This window comes from Crocodylus porosus, unplaced genomic scaffold, assembly GCF_001723895.1.
Source record: "Crocodylus porosus isolate Cpor-Errol unplaced genomic scaffold, CroPor_comp1, whole genome shotgun sequence".
Lineage (NCBI taxonomy): Eukaryota > Metazoa > Chordata > Crocodylia > Crocodylidae > Crocodylus > Crocodylus porosus.
Genome location: NW_017728926.1, coordinates 13,155,710 through 13,177,543, shown reverse-complemented (window position 1 = coordinate 13,177,543; position 21,834 = coordinate 13,155,710). Strand labels below are relative to the sequence as shown.

Genomic DNA, 21,834 nt, shown 5'->3' with positions numbered 1-21,834 from the left:
CACCCCAGGGTGCTGTGAGGATCAGTGATGTGAACTGTCATTGCAGTGAACTATTCACTGTTCAGATATTTAACCTGTGTCACAGGTTCCAATATTTAACCTGTGATATTTAACCCTTAAAAATGACCTGGTGTGACGCAGTGAGGTGAGAGGGGGACAGAATCAGGGCACAGGTTAGGCAAGGGCAGTCCTGCCAGGCAATCTGCCAGCAGGAGAGAAGAGAAAAGCTCCACTGGGCTTTTAGAGCCCCAGGTGAGCTTGCAGGGCTGCAAGTCCAAGAAAACTAACTGGTAAATGGAGCCCGCTTGAGGCAGAAATGACTTGGACACAATTAACTGGCAGCTTCATAGTAATGTTTATTTTAGGCAGAAGAAAAGTGCCTGGAAATGCTTGAAAGGGCTATTTATTGACCCTTTGCTTATAGAAAGAATAATGTTAAAAAAGCTTAGGGGTTGAGATCTCATCTATGTGGCCAAGCTACAGTCTGGAGGGACTTTTTATAAGTAACTCGTAAATCCTTGAAAATCAGGATGCTTAATGGCAATGCTGACCAACTCATAACTCTGGAGTTGCACGGCTGTATCACCGCGGAAGCCTTGTGCACGTTTTCTGAGGCTGTGGACAGATATAACTTTGCTTTAAATGGGGAGTGGCATTTACCACTGGAGGGAGCACGCATGCACTGCTGTGATTGAGTTGAATGCGCGTGAGCGAAATCGCTGTAATGAAACAGTGAATGAAGCAGCATTACTTGAAAGACTTTTGCTCCGCTTAGACCAGTAGAGGGAAAAACAGACATGCCAGTTACTGGATAGGAACAGTTCCGATATAAGATTCAGCCCGTACAAAGTTAGGGCTGTCCACAGAGAGTCGGAGATTGCCAGATGAATGCATGCTTTGTTTGGGCACATTATGCTGCGATTGCATACAGCTCACAGCCAGGTGCATCTGCATGAGCAGTTGCTCTGTGGAGATGGTAGCATGCAAGACTGAGTGACTTGTGCCTTTAGCTTTGGTCTAGGTGGCACTTTTTGCCGTTTCTTCACTGCAGTGACGTCAGCATCACTTGGGACTCTTTTCCTTAGCGTTACACTGAGTTTGCTGGAGCAGATTAGACAAAAGTTCCTGCAGACTGGCCAGGGGATGGGGTAACTGAGTGCATGAGAGTCCTGCTTGGTTTTTAATTGTTGTTTTTCACATGATCTCTTCCCTGCCTGCACAAGACATCCCCTGGTAAACATTTACTCCTTTGAGATGTAAGCCAGAAGTAGCTGGGGCCAAAGGCAATGCCTGTGAACTTCAGTGATCTCTCGCTCGGACATTGGGAACCCTGCTCCCAAAGAAAACTGGCCCAAACTCCCACTCTGCAGGGAAAGCAGAATTGGACTCTAGAGGGGCTTTGTCCATAGCCCCTGGTTTCTCAGTTGGATAGTCTGCAGCAAATGCCACTCGGGTCATTGCACATCAGCTCACAGGAAACCTGCCTTGGGAAAGGGGTGTGGGCAACAAGGCACTCGTGCTAGCTTTTTGTGAACAATAGGACCTGATGTGTGCCCTAACCATGCCTCTGAAACAAGGGCAGAGGCCACACATCATTTAATACAACAGTCATGCTTGATTTAGGTCCAGATCCCGTGACCTGAAGCACCCCAGTGCACAGGGCAGAGGCCCAGTGAAGTCGGGGTGCTTCGTGCAGACAGGCCGGTCCATCTGCAGGGCTCAGAATACAGCATCAGGCTCTTAAGGAATAGTGCTCAACACGACCGCAGGAAACAACCCCACGTGAGTCCGATAGACCTGAAATCGAGCAAGGGATGTTCTGTAAGTTTTCTGCATTATAAAATGTCAAGTGAATCACAGAAATGATTATCCGCTGGCTAATTAGAAGGTGCAGCTGAGTGGCAGGTGCCTCTGCAATGAGAATTGTTTTTTGTTGGGTTTTTTTTCACCTTATAGATGCTTCTGTTAAATTTTTCAAAAAAGCAAAATACTGAACAGGAGAAAACATCCCTTCTAACTCTGCTGGGAGCGGCGGAGGAACAAACAGGCCTGTTTAACGTAACTGAACCAGAGCCAACCGCTGACTTTTTCTTCATACCTTCGTCTGTCTTCGTGAAACTTGGCACCGCTTGCTGTGCAATTCAGGGACTCCTGCATTTGGATGAACATCTGTTTCAGTTTTTGGTGCAGGTTTCTCTCTGAGGCAATCACACGCTTGGTGCCTGGTCTCATTTCCTTACTATGTCCACCTGGGCTTGACTTCAGCTGGCCAGTCCTGGCTTTAACCGTAGCGCAAGCCCTTCACATGGAGGTTACAGGAAAGTTGAAGCCGGCTTTCCTGCTTTCCGCAAGTTCCTGCTGCTGTTCGTGTTTTGCTCTGTATTCGAGCAGATATGAAGAGTAGCTGTTCCAGCACTTAAACCTTGGCAAGTTTGGGCTTTTTACCGCAGCGCTGGCAGCAGGCAGATCCACCTGCACATTAGTCATCAGCCTTGAAAAAAGAAAGGGGGTGTCTCTGAGGAGGGTTTGGCACTCGAAGCAACAGGTAGGCTGTATTTGAGGGTGCGAGTCACTCATGTGCCAGCCCCTCTTGGATGGGAGGTGTGGTGATCTCATTGCAACCCAAGCACTGTCTTGAGAGAGCTGTTTTATGGTCCTGTGTTTCGGTTCTTCCACCAGGCCAAGCAGTCCTTAGCCACGTTAACCAAGGACGTCCCCAAGCGGCATTCGTTAGCCATGCCAGGCGAGACGGTGTTAAACGGGAACCAGGAGTGGGTGATGCAGGCGGACCTCCCGCTCACGGCCGCTATCCGACAGAGCCAGCAGACGCTGTACCACTCACATCCCCAGCACTCTGCCGACAGACAAGGTGAGCTCTGAGCCTGCGGGAAGCCTGTGGTGTCTTCTGCCCTGGAGAGGAAGCTGCTTTTCAGAGCGGTGCCCCTTGGTCCCAGGGAAGGGCTGGACTCATCTTCTGGAGCAGGGAGGGAGGCATCACTGCTGCTGGTGGCTGGAGGGAATAGCAGATAGATTTAAATCCTTACCAGTTTCAAAGGCACAGGGCCAAAGGTTTACTGTTCCCAGTGTAGCTAATGCCAGGATGCACCAGTAACCACACAAGGTCTCTGGAGTCCTCTGTAACCTTGCAGAAGTATTGCAGGGTGTTGGAGCCCAGCTCAGGCTTCACCCTGAGTGTCTTTCTGGATCCCCCGTGGCATCAGAGGGCTATCTCATCCTCTGTGTTACTTCTCGGCCTAAACTGGTGCATAGTGGCTGGTCCCAGGTCCCGTCTCTCACTCGTGAGTTGGGATGCTGCTCTCTGCTCTCGTAGGGGTGTGTTGTGTAACGCTTACAGATGCACGCTGGTACAGCACACGCAGGTCTTCGGAGAAGGGATGCTATAGGAGAGCAAAAGCTTAGCTGATCCCACCCTCTGCAGCTGGAGCGCACTCCCGTCCTTTTACCATGACCAGCACGTCAGCAACCTGCCCGGGTCCAGGAGTGGAGATTCAGGTCAACTCCAGGCCGCTGCGCAGTATCCTCCTCCTCTGTATAATCTCACCTTTCCCTGTGCCTTCAAGCTGCTGACTCTCTGCCAGCTGGGTGGCCTGATTAACTAATCCCCTTCGGGGAGCAGCATTAACTCTACTTCAGAGCAGCAGGCAGGAGTAAATCGAGGCTAATCTCCCTACTCTCTCTGCCTGCTTCCCTGTGAAGCTGGGCCAGCATTTTCAAACCTGGATGCTTACGGCTAGGCATCTGAGGAAGCAGCCTGCCTTTTGGAGGGGCTGAGCACCTCTGATGAAGTCAACAGGAGCTCAGCACTTCTGGAAAGAAGGATCCTTATTTGGGTATCTAAAAGCTCTGGATGTGTTATTCGTTATCTGCGTTACAGGAACATTTAAAGGATCACACCTGACAGCAGGGCCTGGCTATATTAAATATCATAGAAACACATAAGAAGAGCCCAACCCTGCCTGGAGAAGCAATACAGTGTAAATGGATTTGGGTGTCTAATTTTAAATGGCCTCCTTCACAAGTGTTGCTGTCTCTGGAGCCTCTGCTCTCTGGCTTGAGTACACGAGGCTCTGCCCTCTACCTTTTCAGTCTCAAGCTACTCTCACGCTGTCCCTGACCCAGTCGTCTTCTCGCACCTCCCCATCTCAGCACCCAGTCCCAGTTTCCACTGCCCGTGCTCTCCTGTGAGCTCACGTCAGAGGTATCTGTGGTTGTCTCCTTTAGTCCTGCAGCACTTCCCACTCTGTTTGGGGAGGATGGTTAGTAAAAAGGAGTTGATGCTCCAGCTGAACAGCACTTGCACCCTGCTACCTCTGACCCCGCACACAGCAAAGCACATTAGTAGTGTCAGGGCGGGCTCCGGTGGGGCTGCCACCAGCTTGTGGCATCGCACGGCAGGTTTGTGGGTTACTGCAGTTGTTTCTGATTACTACCTGGCAGACAGTGCCAGAGGACAGGGGCTGTGCTGTACGAGCTATCCTGACCTTTGCAGCAGCCATGCTGCATCCAGGAGTCTCCTCAGGTCTTCAGAAATGGCTCTAAGTGATCAAGTGGCAGCCTTATCGGATGCAGACCCTCTGTCTTGACTGCTGGCTATACCAGTCTTCTCCCAAATGCTGCTGTACGTGAGGCCTCCCAAATCCCTGCCCTGTAACATCACAGCACGGTGAAACAGCCATCCAGTTCGAGTCGGGAGGTGGCTGCTCTGCTCGAATGGGCGATTCCAAGAGAAATAGCAGTTTACAGAGCACAAGGGGGTTAGTGGCATTTTCTCAATATCAGGCTCTCTGTCTTGTGTAAAGATAATGCCCAGATGGGCCAGCAGGGACCCCATAATGATAGTTATAACTTAAAAATATGGTGTTTGCTGGCACTTTTACTCCAGGGATCTCAAAGTGCTTTAGAGACCCTTGGCTTCTCTGTCGCCTGTTGGCAGTAAATATTGCTGTGGAGTAACCAAGGCACAAACACGAAATCACTAGACTGGTCTCTATGTACTGCGCAGATCTGCTCATTGCCACTGCTGGGCTTTAACTATTGGCCAGGGTTTCTTTTTTATAACAAGACTGTCATGCAACCTAATACAGGTGGATGTTGCCAAGCTCACGGGATCCCCAAGGAGACGGAAAAGAAAGTGAATATTGGAATTGTCATTAGGGTCCCTAGTTATTTAGCAGCATGCTGGGCTCTGAGCTGGAACGGGAAGCCACCACAAAGCGCATTAAGCATGGGAGAAGCCAGTGACTTAGTATGAGACCATCTTGTGTGTAATTCCAAAAAGGATGCTTGCAGCCATGTCAGCGCTTGGACACTTTGCACAGCCAGTGGGTTGCAGACTTCCTGGGGGAGCGGTTTGTAAAGGGACAAGATGAAGACAAAAAACACCCCCCCCCCCATTTTACAAATATCAGCACATATTATGAACAGATGACATTTGTCCTGCGCTGACAGTGATGTCAGTCTAGCGAGTTGCTCTCTCTTGCCGCAGCCCAGTTCTGTTGGGTTTGCTTTCCCAGAGCCGCAAGGGAACATCTGCATTTTAAAAAAAGAAATATCAGTTCTGCTTGTAAAGGTTTGTGTCGATACTGGTTCTGTTGAAGCCTTTTCCTCCCACAACCGAACTCAGGCCGAAACAAAATCGACTGCATTGCTTTATGCAAACTCCCTGCTGCCCTCCGCGAGGGAAAGTTGTTGTGCAGTTAGCTTTGTCTGCTTCTAGAGACGCACCCCCTCTTCGGCACCAGAAGTCAGGCTTTTCTGACTCACGTTGCTGATGCTAAGTGCCCCGCCATCACTGTCCGCTCTACCCACTTACCTGGTGCAGAGGAGCTGCAGAGCATATGGTAAGGGATGAAGGAACTCGAGCCCTTTTGTCTTCCATATGCAAAGACTTAGCCCGTGTTTGGATACAGGGCAGTTCGAAATGCATGTAGCAGCAGCTGCCAGGGAGTGAGGTGCAGATCAGGTGTGCAAATCTGTGGTTCCCAGATTGAAAGTCAGTGCCGCAGGACATGCAGTAGATTTTCAAAGTGTGTGGCGAGGGCACGGCCAGCTCCTGTTCCCAGGGCTGGAAATCCAGCACAGCCACCTCACCCCGTTAATCCTCGTGGGCACTGGCATTAGTATGCTGCACCTGTATGCTTCCTGTCCCCCTTCGAGACTCCAGTGCCCCTGAGCAGCTGCTGATGCTTAAAGGCCAGCTGCACCTGCAGATCAGCCTGTGGTACACGAAGGACTAGAGCGTTTTCCTTGGTCCTTTTTGGCAAAGAGCACGATGCCAACATTAAAGAGTGTACTGCAGAAGAGCAGACGCTTCGGGGACATCTCGGAGTGGCGGCTTAAGCAGAGACAAAGCTGAGGCAGCTCCTTTGTGGTCTCAGTTTGGCTACCGACTGTCCCTGTGATGGAGACTGCAAGGCACCATGTGAAAGCTTCTGCTCAGTGAATATGTATGTGTGTATCCCCTCCCCTGCCATGTGATGCGAAAACTAAAGAAATCCAATTAAGCCTGTACTTAATCAGCACCCTGAAGTTAAGCATCCATGACCATGCAGTGAGCAATGTGCTCTGGGGCAGATGGTCTTGTTTCTTGAATGACCTGCCTTCAATTTTTAAAGTGACTGGTGAGCTTGGGTGCTTTACAGGGGCCAGTGCTTACAAGGCACCGAGCACCTGACTTCTGGGGAATTGCAGCCCCCTCTCCAGATGGGCCTCCAGAAACCAAAGTGCACAGATTTACTAATGGCTTCAGAAAACGTTGGCCTTGGCTTGCTTACTGACCCAGCATCTGCAGTGTAGAAGGTGCCAATAATCATGGACATACGTGAGGGCACATGTTTGTAGTGATTGCTTCTCATCTGTAAATCCATGGATTGCTCAGCATGCCACAGTTTATCACCAGAGGTGATGAGCATTGGAGCGGGGATCTGTTATTAGTCCCTGATGAGATCACAGGCCCTCAGGCACATGCTACTTCTTCCCAAAAACTACGAACTCTTACTAAAACAGCTGCCCTGACATCCCAAGGCTTTCTACCTGTCTGCTGTAGGTACTCCACAGAGCGATCGCAGTGATACTTTAACCACTGAAGAAGGTCATAGTATGCTTTTCATGCTCCAGGGCCACACAAGGAGATGATAGCAGAGCTGGGAAATGAATCCAAGTTTCTGGAGTCAGTGTACCACAAGTTCAGTCCTGCTCTCTCAGGTGTCTCTCTAGACCAGCGATTCCCAAACTGTAGGTTGTGACCCCAAATGGGGTCACAGCTTCAGTGGATGGGGTGACGGGTGGAGGGCTGTGGGTTGGGAGTGAGGGGTCATGCTGAGGAAGAGTTTGGGCTGCACCGCTCTAGAAGGGAGGAGCAGGTCTGTGGCATTCATGCTGTCATGCACAGTTTTCATCCAGCATCCCAGGTAGCAACTGTCCTTGCAGAAGTACTGCAGTGGAAAGAGCCAAAGGCAGGCAGAAAACACTGTAGAATGATTTGAATAACTATGACGGGACGTACATATCAAATCTATATTTGAGCTCATATCCTCGTCCCTAACTACTGTGCAAGGCACCTTCCTGGTGGAAGCGGCTGATGAGATCTCGTCTCCAAATTAAAGCAAACCCCCTTGCAGAGAGGCTTTTTGTGATGGAAACACAAATTCCACTGACACCCGACTCTGTTCCTTGCCTTTCAGCTGTCAGAGTGAGTCCTTGTCATTCACGGCAGCCTTCCATAATCTCCGACGCGTCAGCAGCAGAAGGCGACAGGTCGTCCACGCCAAGTGACATCAACTCCCCTCGACATCGAACGCATTCCCTGTGCAATGTAAGGCGGTTGTGAAGGTCATTTGTCACTCCCGTAGCTGTCATCTTAACGTCTGCACCTGCATTGCTTCCTTTAGCCGGCACTCTTACCTGCTTGTCTTGAGTCACCTCTTCTTGTAGGATCTGATCCAAAGACCAGTGATGACAAGGCAGAGATTCCCATTGACTTCACTCAGCTTTGGATCTGACCATTCATACTGCTCATACTGTGCGTTTGAACAGGACTTAGAACTGCCCAAATAGCAAGCAGCAAAGGGCCCTGTTCTCTGCCCCCCGGCTTCTTGCCTGTAAAACAAGTGAAGATGGCTGTTGTCCCAATTTGAGCAAGGCTTGCATTGACTTTGCGTGCTAGACTTGACCACTCACAGTACAAGGCAGCGGGAAACAGGTTCCGCATTTTCAAGAGCTCTTCCAAAACAGGGCCCATCTATTTCTCTGCGACGTCCTGAAAAACGGGCACAAGCTTGTTCCAGGACATTTTATTGCAGCACAGAAATGCCAGTTGTCAAGAGGTTTTTGAGAAAGTGCGGGTTTTGCTGTGAGACATCTGAGATCTCACTGATCTCCAGTGGGACAAACTGATTTCCAGCAAAGTGAAAATTTGACAGTATTGAGTCTTCTGCTTCAAAACGGAAGACTTGGTCTTTATGTTGGGTCTTGGATCAGGACTTTAGCAAAGCTCTTTTTTCCCCTCAAACTCCAATCAGATCTTTTCCAGTTTTGTTTGAGAAAGTAGAGAGCTTTGAAACTTCTCCTTGTGGCCCATGATCCAAAAAGCAACCCAGATTCAGCCATTTCATCAGATTCACTTTGAGCTTTCAAGGTGGACTGGGTGTTGAGAGCTGTGAACCCATGTGAGCCAAAATGAAAACATGTTTTTTCAAACCCTCCACGAACTAAAATGTCATGGGTAAACTGGCTATAGTCGCTGGCCACACCACATACTGCCTTCGGGACAGAACACAGCAGCTTCCGCTTCAAAAACACAGGACTTCGTGGGGTGAGCTTCCGAGCAAATCTCCATTAGTTGACAGTATGATGAGTGTGCAGGTTATGTGCTCTGACATGGCCCCACACACACTGTTCTCTACTGGGCTGGTATGAATCCACACTAATTCCATCAAGGAGGTTCATCTTGGTTTATAATAGTGCAGTTAAGAGTAGAAATTGGCCCTTTGCATTTGATTTCTTTGTTAATATTGGAGATTTTGTTTTTTTTTTTTTTATTAATCACAGGAGCCTCCAGCCTAAGTCTGGAAGCTCTCTGTATAGATGGGCAAGCAAAGAAAAGACGAGCATCTCTTCCATCCTTGTAGTGACAGCATGAATGTAAATGGCTGGAGCTAAGGTATGGCAGAGAGTGTTTGAAACTAGACGAGAAAATAAATTGCAAGGTGCAGGAGATACCCAGAAGCACTGCAATCAGATAGAGAGGGATTTATACTGTGAATAATTAAGATAGCATGGCTAGTAGATGCAGATAAATGTAATTTGATTCTGGGCAAAGGATCAGGTGAATGAATTTCTGCCAGATAAAAAAGCCTTGCAGCGCATGCTGACTAAGGTGAAGATCTGGGCATCAGAGAACAAGTCCCAGCCCCTGCAGGCAGTTGTGCAACTTCATGGGAAGGGAGACCGCTGGGGGAGACTGGAGAACAGGCCAGACAGGCTCGCTAGCTCGGGAGACTGATAACAGACCCTTGAGCTGTCACTTTGCTGGTTAAAGCCCCTGCCACATCTGTGAGGCTCCATCTAATAGTGTCCGAGTGACCTGTGTGGACAAGCGGGTAGTGTCAGTCTAACCACTGCAGGAGTTGACCTTCCCGACAGCCACCACAGTAGCTCAAACTCTCTGATCCTTTCATCAGCAGAACTAGTAAGGAGACCCCAGATCTCCATGCCAGGGAACCTCCTAGGACTAACTTTCACTGATTAAATTTGCACGGCCTTTATACTTGCAGCGATCAGGCTTGGAGCTTCTCCTGTTTGAAAGTCTCTGTGCACTTGTGTTGTCTCCTCGCATGTTTTCCATACCCTGCTCATACACATTATACATTCAGCCTGACAGGAGCTTGCCTGGCTTTGCAGGTTTGCTTAGTAATAAACTGGGGCTTCCTCATCGCAGTGGACTATTGTCATCTTCCCAGTTCCTTGGAGCAATCCTGACAACGGGGTCACTTCCCACTAACCCACAAAACCCCCAGAGTGCTGTACCAACAGTCACACTCTACTACTGATTTGTGAGAGAAGCTGAATGACGAGCTTTTGGGCTTTCCAGAAGCAGTTCTGTGTAGCCAATTACTTCTAGGATCTCTAGCAGTCACTGCGACATACTCGAGGGATGGCAGGTCACGTTGAGAAGGCATCACCCGCTAAGACGGTATAATGGAGCGGAGTTACGTCTGAAGGAGTATACCTTGATAGGTACATGCTGCCAGGGCCAGAAGAGAAAATTGTAGCTGGGAACTAAGAGGTTCTTCTTGCTTTATTTCAATCCCCTTGCCCTACTTTCTTCTGGTCACCAGGCTTGAATGTTTCAGAGAAGTCTGCTCCCTTACACCCACTTATTGATGTGCAATAAGTGACAGTGAATGATCTGGCATGAGTTAGCAGGACAATCTGGGGCATCCCCTAAATCAGCCAGTGGTGATCCCTGTACTAAAAGGGAGAAGCAGATCAATTGGGAACAGCATGCACAGTGTGGTTCCAGGTCAGTCTTTCCTCCCCTTACTTCTTGATCTGTTAGCCTAAGGCAGGGTGCCACAAGATCTTTTTACAGGTGCTGTGTAACGTTAGCACTGATGGGGTGCAAACACCTACACGTGACTCACAAGATAAACCCAGAGGTTTCATATGGGAATCCCTCCTGTCAAAAGCTTTCTACCCTATCGTGGTCTTCTGAGTTCTTTGCAACAGAAGAACTGACCCTATTATTTTTCTTTAGTCAAGAAAGGAGTGAACGCAAGGGCTTCCTCAGGTCCAACAAGGTTAAGTACCACTGCTCCAAGGGGAAAGGGACCTGGATTAAAACATCCTGGTTAGCCCAAATCTTTTGTTTTTGTTAGTGACGGGTTGGGAAGGTATGGCTGAGCTCTGACAAGCTCCCCAAAGTTCGGATGCCTCTCAGAGCCTTTCTGGCTTGCAAAAATGCGGTAGACGTCTCCAGAGACATAGCTGTAACACGAAGAAAGATTTTGATTGATCTGTCTTTTTTGGATCCAAGAGAGTTTTGCTAAATTCAGTTTAGGGGTGGGGAGGAAAGTTTCAAGGATTCTTATTTTATCCCATCTGAGTCGCCCATCTTTACTCTGATTTTTTATTTTTTATTTTTTACTTTTCTGAAGCCATGGCTGAACTTCCTTCTTGATTAGCCACATACACTGAAGTCATCAGAGTAACAGAGAATAAGAGAGTTTTACCTGCCTTCACATGTTCCTCCCTATTCAAAAGTCCTGTTTCCCATTCCCCAAATAACCGGTGTCTGTTAAACGGTGATGCTTTTGCATGGGCTAACACCATGAAGCCTGCATGTTAACAGGATTGCCACAGAGAATGCTTCTGGCTCTATACTTCATCCACTGACTGCTTTTGCTGTAGCTGTAGGGTAACCCAGAACTGTGTTTCAGCTGTTTCAATTTGATCTGTCTCCTTCTACTGGTAGGGGGATAGTCCTGGACCGGTACAGAAGAACTTGCACAACCCAATTGTACAGGTAGGAAACCAGTTCCCTTTCTCAACCAACCTGCTAATGTAATACAGTTAATTAGCATCAGCCGTGAAGTGCTTTATAGGATGTTGGCAAGAAAAGATACAGACCACACAATTCAGACATGGCATCTCTCTCCCTGTTGGAAACTGGCCTGAATCAAACCCAGCGGATTCCCAGAGCTTTGGCTCCAGATCCAAATGTTGACTCAGACCCATACCTAGCAGAGGTGACAGAGAAAGATTTTAATCAGTCATCACATCTAGGAAATGTAGTGGACACAGCCAGACCTGTCAGGTATAGGGAATCGCACCTGCTGAGGGAGGGAAGGAGCTGTAGGGACCGAATCACACGATGTACCTTGCACTTCCTGCCAGCTCCTTCCCAGGTGTGACACCAGCTTAGTCCCCCTGGCCAAAGTGTAGCTGGGTGTAAGTCTAAGGGAGTCTTGAGTCGTTCTTAATTGCACCCCTGTCCACAATGCCTCCGAGTTTAGTGAGTAGGTTCAGAAGGAAGAGGAACTCTCCTAGCGCTCTCAAGACTCAGGGAATCAATCGGGTGCAGAAAGGGGGTAACAAAGGGACCTCGGCCATTTTTTACGTTAAGGAAATTTGCACCAATGCTATTGAGAGAGAAATGGCCTGGCCTAAAGCAAGGGCTATACCGGCTAATGCTTCAAACAGCTGAAGGGCCCCCCTGGAATGGCTTTGTTGCCGCATGTCCAGGGTGGTGGTGTTGAGGGCGGAGGGGGGATGAGGTGGTTCAGGCACATCAAGGACATGAGGCACCCTGGGATGGAGCGCAACGAGCAGACTCGGCCAAGCTCTGTACCCGTGCGTGGGGATGGGGGTGTTCGTGCAGAAAACAACGCACGTGAATTTAGGGAAGACAAGCACTCGGCACTCCTGAAAATGGCTCCCTGAACACCTCTGCCAATGTCCACCCGCAGCAGCCTTCTGTTGAAGCTCCCCCAGGTCATCCTGAAGTCGACGGATTGCTTTGTAGTGAGAGCAGGGTCAGACCCCGTTTCCCATATTGTGCTTGGGGCTGGTTGCTGCCATATAGAAGGAAGGGGGTCATTGGTGCAGGATCCCGTCCCTCACCTTGGTTCTGGGATTTACTGGTCCCTGATGCCTTTCCACAAAGTTATGAAGATATTAATGGCAGCTTCCCAGCATGGACCCTTTTCTCTCTGTCCTCCTTACCAAGCTGCAATTTTTAACGCCACCTAAGGAATGTGGCTGTCCGTAGGCCGCCTTTGTGAGCTTTCTTAAGAGTTTTAGCATGCTGGGCACATCACTGCGGGCTCCTTCCACGAAATATTAGTAGCCAAGTCCCCTAGCGATCTTCATCGTTTCAGGTGCTCCCAACGTACTCATTCAGCATACCTCAATCCCACCGCTTAGCATCCGAGCAGCTTCTCTCCATACATACGAATGCCAGAGATGCTCATGTTATTTCCCCTCCTCCTTTTTTTCCCCCCCCCAACCCCACCCTCAGTCTCTAGAGGACCTCGAAGACCAAAAAAGGAAAAAGAAGAAAGAGAAAATGGGATTTGGCTCCATCTCAAGGGTATTTGCCAGAGGGAAGCAGCGGAAGTCCCTAGACCCAGGCCTCTTTGATGGTACTGCTCCCGATTATTACATAGAGGAGGATGCAGACTGGTGACCCCCCGAGCTGGTAGCTTGCCTCCCTCTGCTGCCAGTGTGCGTGCGTGGGCGTGGATGTGTGTCTGTGTGCGGGTGCGTCTAACTCAAAAGAAAGTTGAGCCTTTGCCTCTGCGTCGCCACTTCTGTAACTGATGTACATACTACAAACAAAAACCTGTGTGTGAATATGTTAACTGTTGTCTTTGGAGCGATGCAGTCGTGTTGTAATCCTCTCCCTTTGTTTCTCTCTCTCTCTCTTTTTTTTTTTTTTTAATTTTTTTTTTTTGATTATTTTTCTTCTTTTTACGAAACTTGAAACTTGAAGGACTGCTGTGTACTTGTAAATAACAAAACTATTGTGCACTTTGTGCTTGTGACGTCTCTTGTCCAAAAACGCTGTTTCCTTGAGCCCATCCCGTCGGTGCATTCTGTATCTGGTGTGTTCTCAAAGTTGGGTGTTGGAGGGGACAGTATCCTATTCACAGGGTGCACCTGAGTTACCTAGCCGACAAAATGTTAGGCTCTGCCTATCTAGTAAGACCTCAAAATCTCACTCGAGATGATGTCTTCCTGGCCAAAACCTTAGGAGGCAACATGGGCTCTCTCTAATGCCTGCCAGACTGGAATAATTGTTTAGTTTTCCTTTTTATTGTTTAATTTATTTGCACAAATTCAGAAGAGCTATTCTAACTAAATTATTACGTAGATATTGGGATTTATATTTTTCCACAGTGGTTGGGATGGGTGGGGAGGAGGAGGGTGAGTTTATACTGTACTGTTCTATATTAAGCTGCTGCCTAGTATTTGATGCCTGCAGAGCTAAAGGTGGTTGGACTGAATCCCGGAGAACATCAGTTCTTCTCATTCTGACTTTGTGATTTTTCTTTTTTTCTAAATGAATTTCTTTTGTATTTCTCTCTTGTGCTTGCATGTTTTGTACGCTCCTCGGTCCTGCAGTCTGCCCTGACAGCAAGACTGGGGACTGGGATCACTATTGTGGAAGGATAAACGCAATCAGATAGCTGTAAATACCTTTATCTAAACTGTAAAATTGCTTCCTGTATTGGAGAATAGATGCTTATCGCGAAATAACGCACAGGAAAAGGGCAGATTGCAAAGCAGATCAAAAAAGAGACGGGAATTCTCAGTACTGCATGGATTTGGAACGCGCTGGCCTTTGCTTTTGTATTTTCTGTTTGCAGAAACACAAATTGCTTTTCCTTTTGTGTCTTCAGCTTTTCCTCTTTACAGAGTTCATTTTGTTTGGTAGCAAGACAGAGGGCGATAAAGGTTTTCTAAGGAAGCAAAGCCCCATTCATCTCTATGCAGCAAAGTGCTTAAGTCCTGTGGTAAATGACTTGGGCACCTGCTTAAAACTAAGCATGTGCTTTGCTGTATCTGAGCAAAGAAACTCGTGGGAAAGGAAGGGAGTGAGTAAGTGATTATCAGGATCAGGAAACGGTATTAGATCAGGCACTTAGCGACACTGGAACTCTTGTTCTGTATCAAACGTTGTTAATTCAGGTCTGTGACATTTATGTTGTCTGTATAAAACCTGTCGTGGGTCTGATCTCAGCCTGCCATTCATCCCGCAGTGCAGCAGTTTAATAGCTTTGGGAACCCAGGTAAGCAAAGCTGGCAGTAGCATCTCGTAAACACTTATTTTGGGCATTGTTTCCTCCTAACTCTACTTCATGTGCATTTAGAAAGTCCAGGCAGTTTGATTCAGTTGCTTCTTAAATCAAGGTCTGCTCATTCTCTTCTAAATGCCAGTTAACATAGAGGAAGATCCCCCCCCACCCCCTCCAAGAGCACAAGCCACATTGATTTTAAATTGCACTTGTGTTCCTAAATCCATTAGGCTTCTTTGAAAATCTTCCCCTGTAATTTTTAACTGCAGTTTCCCCTTTCCTTTAACATGCACAGCTATTTGCTGACTACAGAATACAGTACCTTGTGCTTTAATGCTTGCAATATCATTTTAAGCTCTTAAAAATGTAATGAGATTATTTAATAATGCTATAGTGTATTATTTTTAATTCTGATAAGTGCACCCTGTTTGAAAGGGATATTTTGTCTTAAATTACAAAACTAAAAACAAAAAATACCACCATGCTACATTACTTTCTAACATGATGATGTGGAGAAACCACAGGGGGTCAGGGAAAGTGGGTTTTAAATATCTGCACCGTTTTGCAAAGGGATCTGTTCAAATTGAGGGGTTGGGGAGAAACTGCCCTGTGGTTCTTTCTCTGCAGAGGAACATTTTTATACATCTTTTTTTTTTTCCTTTCATTGTGTTTTTATAATTTAAAAAAGAAAAACAACAACAAACCAAGCCAACTCCTGGTTATATCGTAGTCTCCTTTCCATTTCAGCTTTTGTAAATTAGGAAATAATTCTAAAGTTACTAAGAGGATCATTTATTTAAAAGAGAACTACAATAAATAGCATATGAATTATGGGTAACATTAGATTTAACTTTTCCCACGTGAGTGGGGGAGATTCCTTGAAGGCATGGATGCAAATATAAAAATATAAAAGATCTAAATAAAGCTTATTTTAAAGTATGAATGAATTTGATGTGATTTAATTGCTTCTAAGGTGTGCTTGCTAGGCCTAGGCCCCTGGCCGCTAACCAGGGGCTCAAATCTGAGCTGGTCGTGTCCGCTAATAATCTTGGGCGTTCTGCCACTCACCACCATGGTATCAGAAGCTCTGCCGTGTGCTCTTTTCCCCAGAACCAGAGTTTGCTTAAATGTATTGTTTTCTTTCTAGCTAGTTAGAGAGGTTCGCAAAAACTGATTTCCGCAGGCAGAAACACAAGCCCCGCTTTGAAATTTGCTGCCTTTTACTTTTTTTTAGATGGATTTTCAAAAAAAACCCGTTTGAGCTGGGAAGCAAATCGCTGACTATTGGCAATAACTTGCCTTCTCTTTTCAAGTCTTACCTGCGCTGCCCGGTCCTTCCTTGCAGCGCGGTAGCTCGCGGCCTAACTCCTTCCCGTGGCTGTTATCGTGCTACAAAAGAACCGGGACGATTCTCTCTGCTCACAACTTGCATTTGAAATTGTGATGTCAAATCATTGCTCAGTGTGTCTTTTGCTTCGTGAAGCCCTAACCAGTGTCAGATTCCTGCGGGAGGCCGCGCTCTTCAGCTATGCTCTTACATCTGCTTCGCTTGCCCGCAGAACAGGAGCACCACGCACGGACATCAGTCAGCTCGTGCCTGCTGCTTATGGCAGATGTGCTTCAAGTCACAAGCCACCTTGTCCTGAAAGCCCTCGTTTGGTATTCTGGCCATCTGCCCTAGCTGTGAAGCTTTGATCGGCTGTGCTCTCTTAGCACCCTCCCTTTGCACATCATAGGACGCAGTCTATATTAAGAACCATAGCATAGGTCAGCCGTGGACATGACAGAGTCTGCAAGGAATTGAAATACTTCCACAAGTTTCTTTTAACTGCATCCCAAAGTCTGGGTGGACCCAAATGTTCCCCCTGCTAAATACCCAGGACAGTACAGCAGTGTTCAGACATATTATAACCAGAAAATGAACTGGATTAGAAATGGCATCTCCTCCCTGAGCAAAATGCAGAGAGAGAGAGAGACAAACTACGGAAAACCGATTTCAAACATGCTTTCTTTTTTTGTGTGCTCCAAGACTGGGGGTAAGTAATACAAGGCGAAATCTTCCTCCCTTTCCTAAGGGTCATGTTACCCCACATTTGAGCATCCCTCAACCGAAATGATTTCATTCTGTGCTGCTGTCCTAGCCACTAGACTGTCCTTCCTCCTGCTGCCGACAGGGGAGAGAACAGGACCCCCAGGGCAACAGAGTGGTCCTGTTGGCTATTCTGTCCCCTGTAGACTTCAGCATGGAGAGGGGGGAAGATTTAATGAGGAGAATATTGTGCCAGGAGAATGGGGAAGTGGGAACTAGAGGAGGCAGAATAGATCTTGCGATGGAGCTGCGGACAGCGGGGTAAGAGTAGGGGCAAAGAAAGGAAAGGAAGAGGAAGCACGGAAAACCTGACTTGCCTCTTCAAAGTCGGCTTAAATTGGGCCAGTTTTGAATGCACTGAATAATGCAGACCTCGGTTTACTCAAAAGCAATAGGAAGCAACCTAATCCTAGCAGAGGAGAACGTCACTGCCAGAAATACCACAATACCACATCACTGCCAGAAAAGCCGCAGTTGCAAATCCCCCCCAAAGCAGCACTGAGTAAAACGTTTCTGGTAGTGGAGAAAGCAAAGGAGAAAAGGCAAACTGACTGTCTAAGCCCAGGAAGAAACAGGACCTGAATGGGAGGTTTGTGCTTGACCCAATGCAGCACCAGCTGTGTATTTTGGACTGTCCAGGCTTTGGGGCTTGGGGCTTTGTTTCAGGCCTCTCAATCAAATAGAGGACGGTGATTTTTATGGGTTGAGACTGGTACCAAGGATCAAGACTCCAGCAAAAGGTTAGTTGAGCAGAAAGCCTTGAGTTGGAGCAACCAGTCTCCAGCTTTGATTTTGTAGCCCTGGAGAGTGTCACAGGCAGTGCCGAAATGCACGGGAAGCAGGTAAGGGATCCTGCGGTTCAGAGATCGGCAGGGACACGAAATGCAGGGAGGCAAACCTGTGGGCAAGGTGGGGCTCCCTGAAGAGCTGTGGCTGCTAAGAGCACAGAGGTTTGCCAGAGATATTTCTCCTTGTCCCTCAACCTGCTGAACTTACAACATCTGACAGTGCAATGATCAGTCTCCGCAAAAGCAGGGAGTGTTGCAGCCAGGCCTGCCGAACTGGGCCAGTCATGGAGGGACCATGGGACTGGACCCATAGTTCTTAATTGTCCTAGCAGGGAGGTAATGCTTAATAATTGCTTTGACAGGGAATTACCGTATTTTTCGGACCATAAGACGCACTTTTCCCCCCCCAAAAGTGGGGGGAAAACGAGGGTGCGTCTTATGGTCCGAAGGTGTGTGTCCCGGGGAGACGGGGCGGAGCTTGCCCGCAGAGGAGGCGGAGCCCGAGCGGGACATCCGCCGCTTGTTTACACCGGAAGCTGGCGCCCGTGCTGGTGGCCGGGAGCCGGCAATAAAAATGGCCGGCCACCGGCACACATAGTCTCTCCTGCCATAAAAACTGGGTGCGTCTTATGGTCAGGTGCGTCTTATGGTCCGAAAAATACGGTAATTCATCTATCACGATATAGTCTTTAAAGGAGAATTGCCTATTCAGCATTTCAGCCAGAGATGGCTTAAGAGCCTAAAGCCGGATCTACGCCCCACTTTTATACCAGCCGCGCCGTTTAGGGATGCTGTATTTTCACTGAAATGGCACTGCTGATACAAATTCTAGTTGTGGGTGAGCTTGTGTCAAGGTGCCCTATAACCCTGCAGTTTATTACCACTCCATGTAAGAGAGAAGCCCTTACCTGGATCTTTCAGCCAGGCACCTCTCGCATAGCTGCTTTCTTGTGGATGGGCATCAGTCCTTCCAGCCTTCTGATTCTCCATGAGATCCACTGAGCAAAAGAAACAAATGCACTGGTGACACGGGCTGCTCCAGCTGCACTGTCTGTCCAAGCTACTCAACTCAGCCACGGCGGTGTCTGAGCACCACGTGGTGGCTGTGCTAATACAGCCAGAGGAGAGTGCTATTTCTCCCCTTACAGATAGGAAATCAAGGCACTGGCAGGATAATGGCTTGTCCAAAGTCATTTGTCCAAAGAGCAAGGCAGGTATCCCAAGCTCTAGGCTAGTGCCCTACTTGCTGGACCTTCCTCTACCACATAAGATCTCCAGAAAATAATCGCACCCCCTCTTCGTGACTCGACCTTTCCTCTTAAGTAGTCAGGGGGATCTTTACAAATAACCATGCAACACCCCTCCTCCCATGGCGCAGGTGGTAATATCCCCTATTTTACAGGTGGGGAAACTGAGCCACCAACGTAAAATACCTGTCCAGCCTTGTTTAAAAAAGACGTGGCTGGGGTGAGTTTGGAACCTGAAAGCCCTCACTCCAAATGTCCTCACTTATAAATGCACAGAACCATCTGCTGTACGCATGGCCATGGCTAAATGAAAAAATAAGCAATTGCTTGGAGAGGTAGTATATGGGAACAACCCTAGTCACTGAGGGGTATTTCCACAAAGTGGTGAGAGAGTTCCCTGTAGCTCCGAAGTAAATTTCCCATTGGAATACTCTTGCTTTTTTAATTCACTTTTCTGTTGAGAATAGGTGGCCTGGATGACAGCATATCTACCTGGGGGAGTTGGCAGCTGCGTTATAAGTAACTCTTTGCAGAGCACCTTCTATTAACAAATCCAACTGGACCCTTTCTGTCTGAGGCAGCTTTTGAACTCAGAAGACCAGATCTTCAGTTAGTCTAAGACTAACAAACTGGAGCTATATGGATTTACCATTACTCCGGGATCTCAACTGCTGGCGACAGGAGGCTACACTGATTTCCACCAGCTGGAGCCTGACCCCTGACTTTGATGGAGCTGTGCTGATTGACAGCAGTGGAGGACCTGGCATGATGACTGCATCAAAATCCATGCAAGAAAGAGGTGTCAGAGAGGTAGATCTGTGCTGGAAGAGGCATGAAAGCCTGCAAGTAAGGAGTCTGGTGATGAAAGCCACATTTTAAAATACTTCTCACCAGGGGTACTGAGAACATGGGGAAATGCTGATAACGGCATATAACTGCATGTGGTGCTATACAACCATTAGAGCTCTGTGTGCTAAGATAGACGTTGCTCCTCCTCCCACAGAGAAATTGAAGCAGAGGACTGAAAGGATTTGCTCAGAGCAACAAGGATGCTACGGCCCAAATTAGCATGCGCATGCGTTCCTGGGTCCCCGTCCTGTGCTCAGGAACATATTCCTTGCTTTTAGTGCTGCTTACTTCCCTTCGTTAAGAACAGCGAAGCCAGTGGCGAGCCCAGTCTTCTCAGTTTCTGCTATGCAACTGTGACCGCCGCACCACGGTGGTTTGATAAAGTAAACTCTTCATTGTCCTTGAACCCCATATCACCCACCCCTAGAACGCACCTCCGCCTGCGAGCCCCAGCGTGTGCATCCGACGGCCACGCGTGTTTGTCTGTACAATGGCTCTGCGCTTTGGGGCCAAGCCTGGTGCAGGGCTGGTTCAGAGCTGCACAACGTGCAGCCTGACAGCCTCACATGGCTTGCGGAGCCATAAAGCCTGACCTTCCCCTGGGACCACAGGCCTAGACCAAAGCTGCTGAGCTGCCAGCATGTCCTGCTACTGAACACAACCGACTGGCAATTTCCGTTCCATTACCAAAAGGTAATGCTACAGCTGGGCACATACGTATAACCTTGTGCCAATGCAGTTGTGAGTTCAGAAACAGAAGGCAGAACTGCCCTGTGGGCCTGAAGCTGCTTGGTATATGCGTCTATCTCCATCTACAAAGAACAAAGTGGCAGAAACTGCCCATGATACTTAGAGTCTAGGCATTGGATAAGCAGAGAAACGAGCAACCCCCAGGCCTAGAGCTGCCTCTTCCCAATAGAGGAAGAGAAGCAAACCTAGATGACATTTTCAACCAGCTGCTCCCTGCTGCAAATACCAGAAATTAGGCCTGTGCGAAGTGAGTAGTATCTGCTTCAGATTCGGCTGATTTGGGGGACAGTGATTCAATTCAGTGATTCAAATCACTGTCCTGATTCTATTCGGCCAAATCTGATTTGGAGATTCAGCAGGAGCCAAATCAGCCAGGCCCGTCCCCCCGCCCCCTGCTCTCCCAGCCCAGCAGGATCGCCCCTGCCCGCCCCAGCTCCCAGCTCTATGGGGGAAAAAAGCCCCAACTCAGTGGGTGCTGCTGGGTGGGGGGTGATCCCCACTGCCCCACACTGTGGGGGGGGCTCTGCACAAGCCCCCCAACCCTGCTCCTCCTCCCCCGTGGCTGTCCCGCCTGCTGCGGCTCTGACCCTATGAGAAAAAAAAACCTGAGGAAAGCCCTCAGACTCACAGTTCCTGCTGGCTGGGGTTGATCCCCACTGCCTCGTGCCATGTGGGGGCTCTGCATGAGTTCCCCAAAGCCCCGAGTCTGCTGCAGGAGCAGTGAGTCCTGGGGGGGATTGGGGCTTTATTTTCCTTAAAGGACCAGAGCCGCAGCAGGCGAGGCATCCATGGGAGGCTGGGGAAGCAAGGGGGGGTCAAGGGGCTCATGCAGAGGCCCCCACACAGCATGGGGCAGTGGGGGGCAGCAGGGATTTCCCCCCCGCCTGGTAGCACCCGGTGAGCACCCTCCTCCTCCAGCCCCCCCTCCCCCAACCACAGTACTTACGAGCTCCAAATCCGGCTCCAGATCCTGCTGTAGCCGCCAAGGATTGGCCAAGTCTTTGAAGCTCTCCAAATCTTTTCCCAATCAATATGGAGAGCTTTGAATTGATTTGGACTTCCCTATTGGCCCAAGAGGGAGATCTCAGCAGCAGAGAAATCAGCCAGAGGAGTGCTGGATGAACACCAGATCAAAAGAACATCCCTTTGGGTAAGTGAGGAAGTTAAACTGGGGAAATGAAGACGTAATGAAGCACGGAGGCGGAAAGGGATCTGGGGGTCATCATTGATGCCAAGATGAACATGGGCTGGCAGTGTGGGGAAGCAGTCAGGAGGGCCAACCGCACCTTGTC

General features: G+C 48.6%; 1 protein-coding gene across 3 annotated transcripts in view; it reads left to right on the top strand.

Moving 5' to 3' along the window:
- The window catches only part of KAZN (kazrin, periplakin interacting protein), a 130,448-nt gene that overhangs the window by 89,524 nt on the left and 19,090 nt on the right, over window positions 1–21,834 (top strand). For 2 of the 3 annotated variants that reach the window (XM_019541537.1, XM_019541538.1), the window contains exons 5-8: window positions 2,680–2,869; window positions 7,704–7,834; window positions 11,495–11,545; window positions 13,040–13,163. In XM_019541537.1, coding sequence (XP_019397082.1) covers window positions 2,680–2,869; window positions 7,704–7,834; window positions 11,495–11,545; window positions 13,040–13,163 — 496 coding nt within the window. Of the gene's footprint in view, window positions 1–2,679; window positions 2,870–7,703; window positions 7,835–11,494; window positions 11,546–13,039; window positions 15,759–21,834 lie in introns of those variants that run through there. The other variant, XM_019541539.1, reaches the window with a different exon arrangement.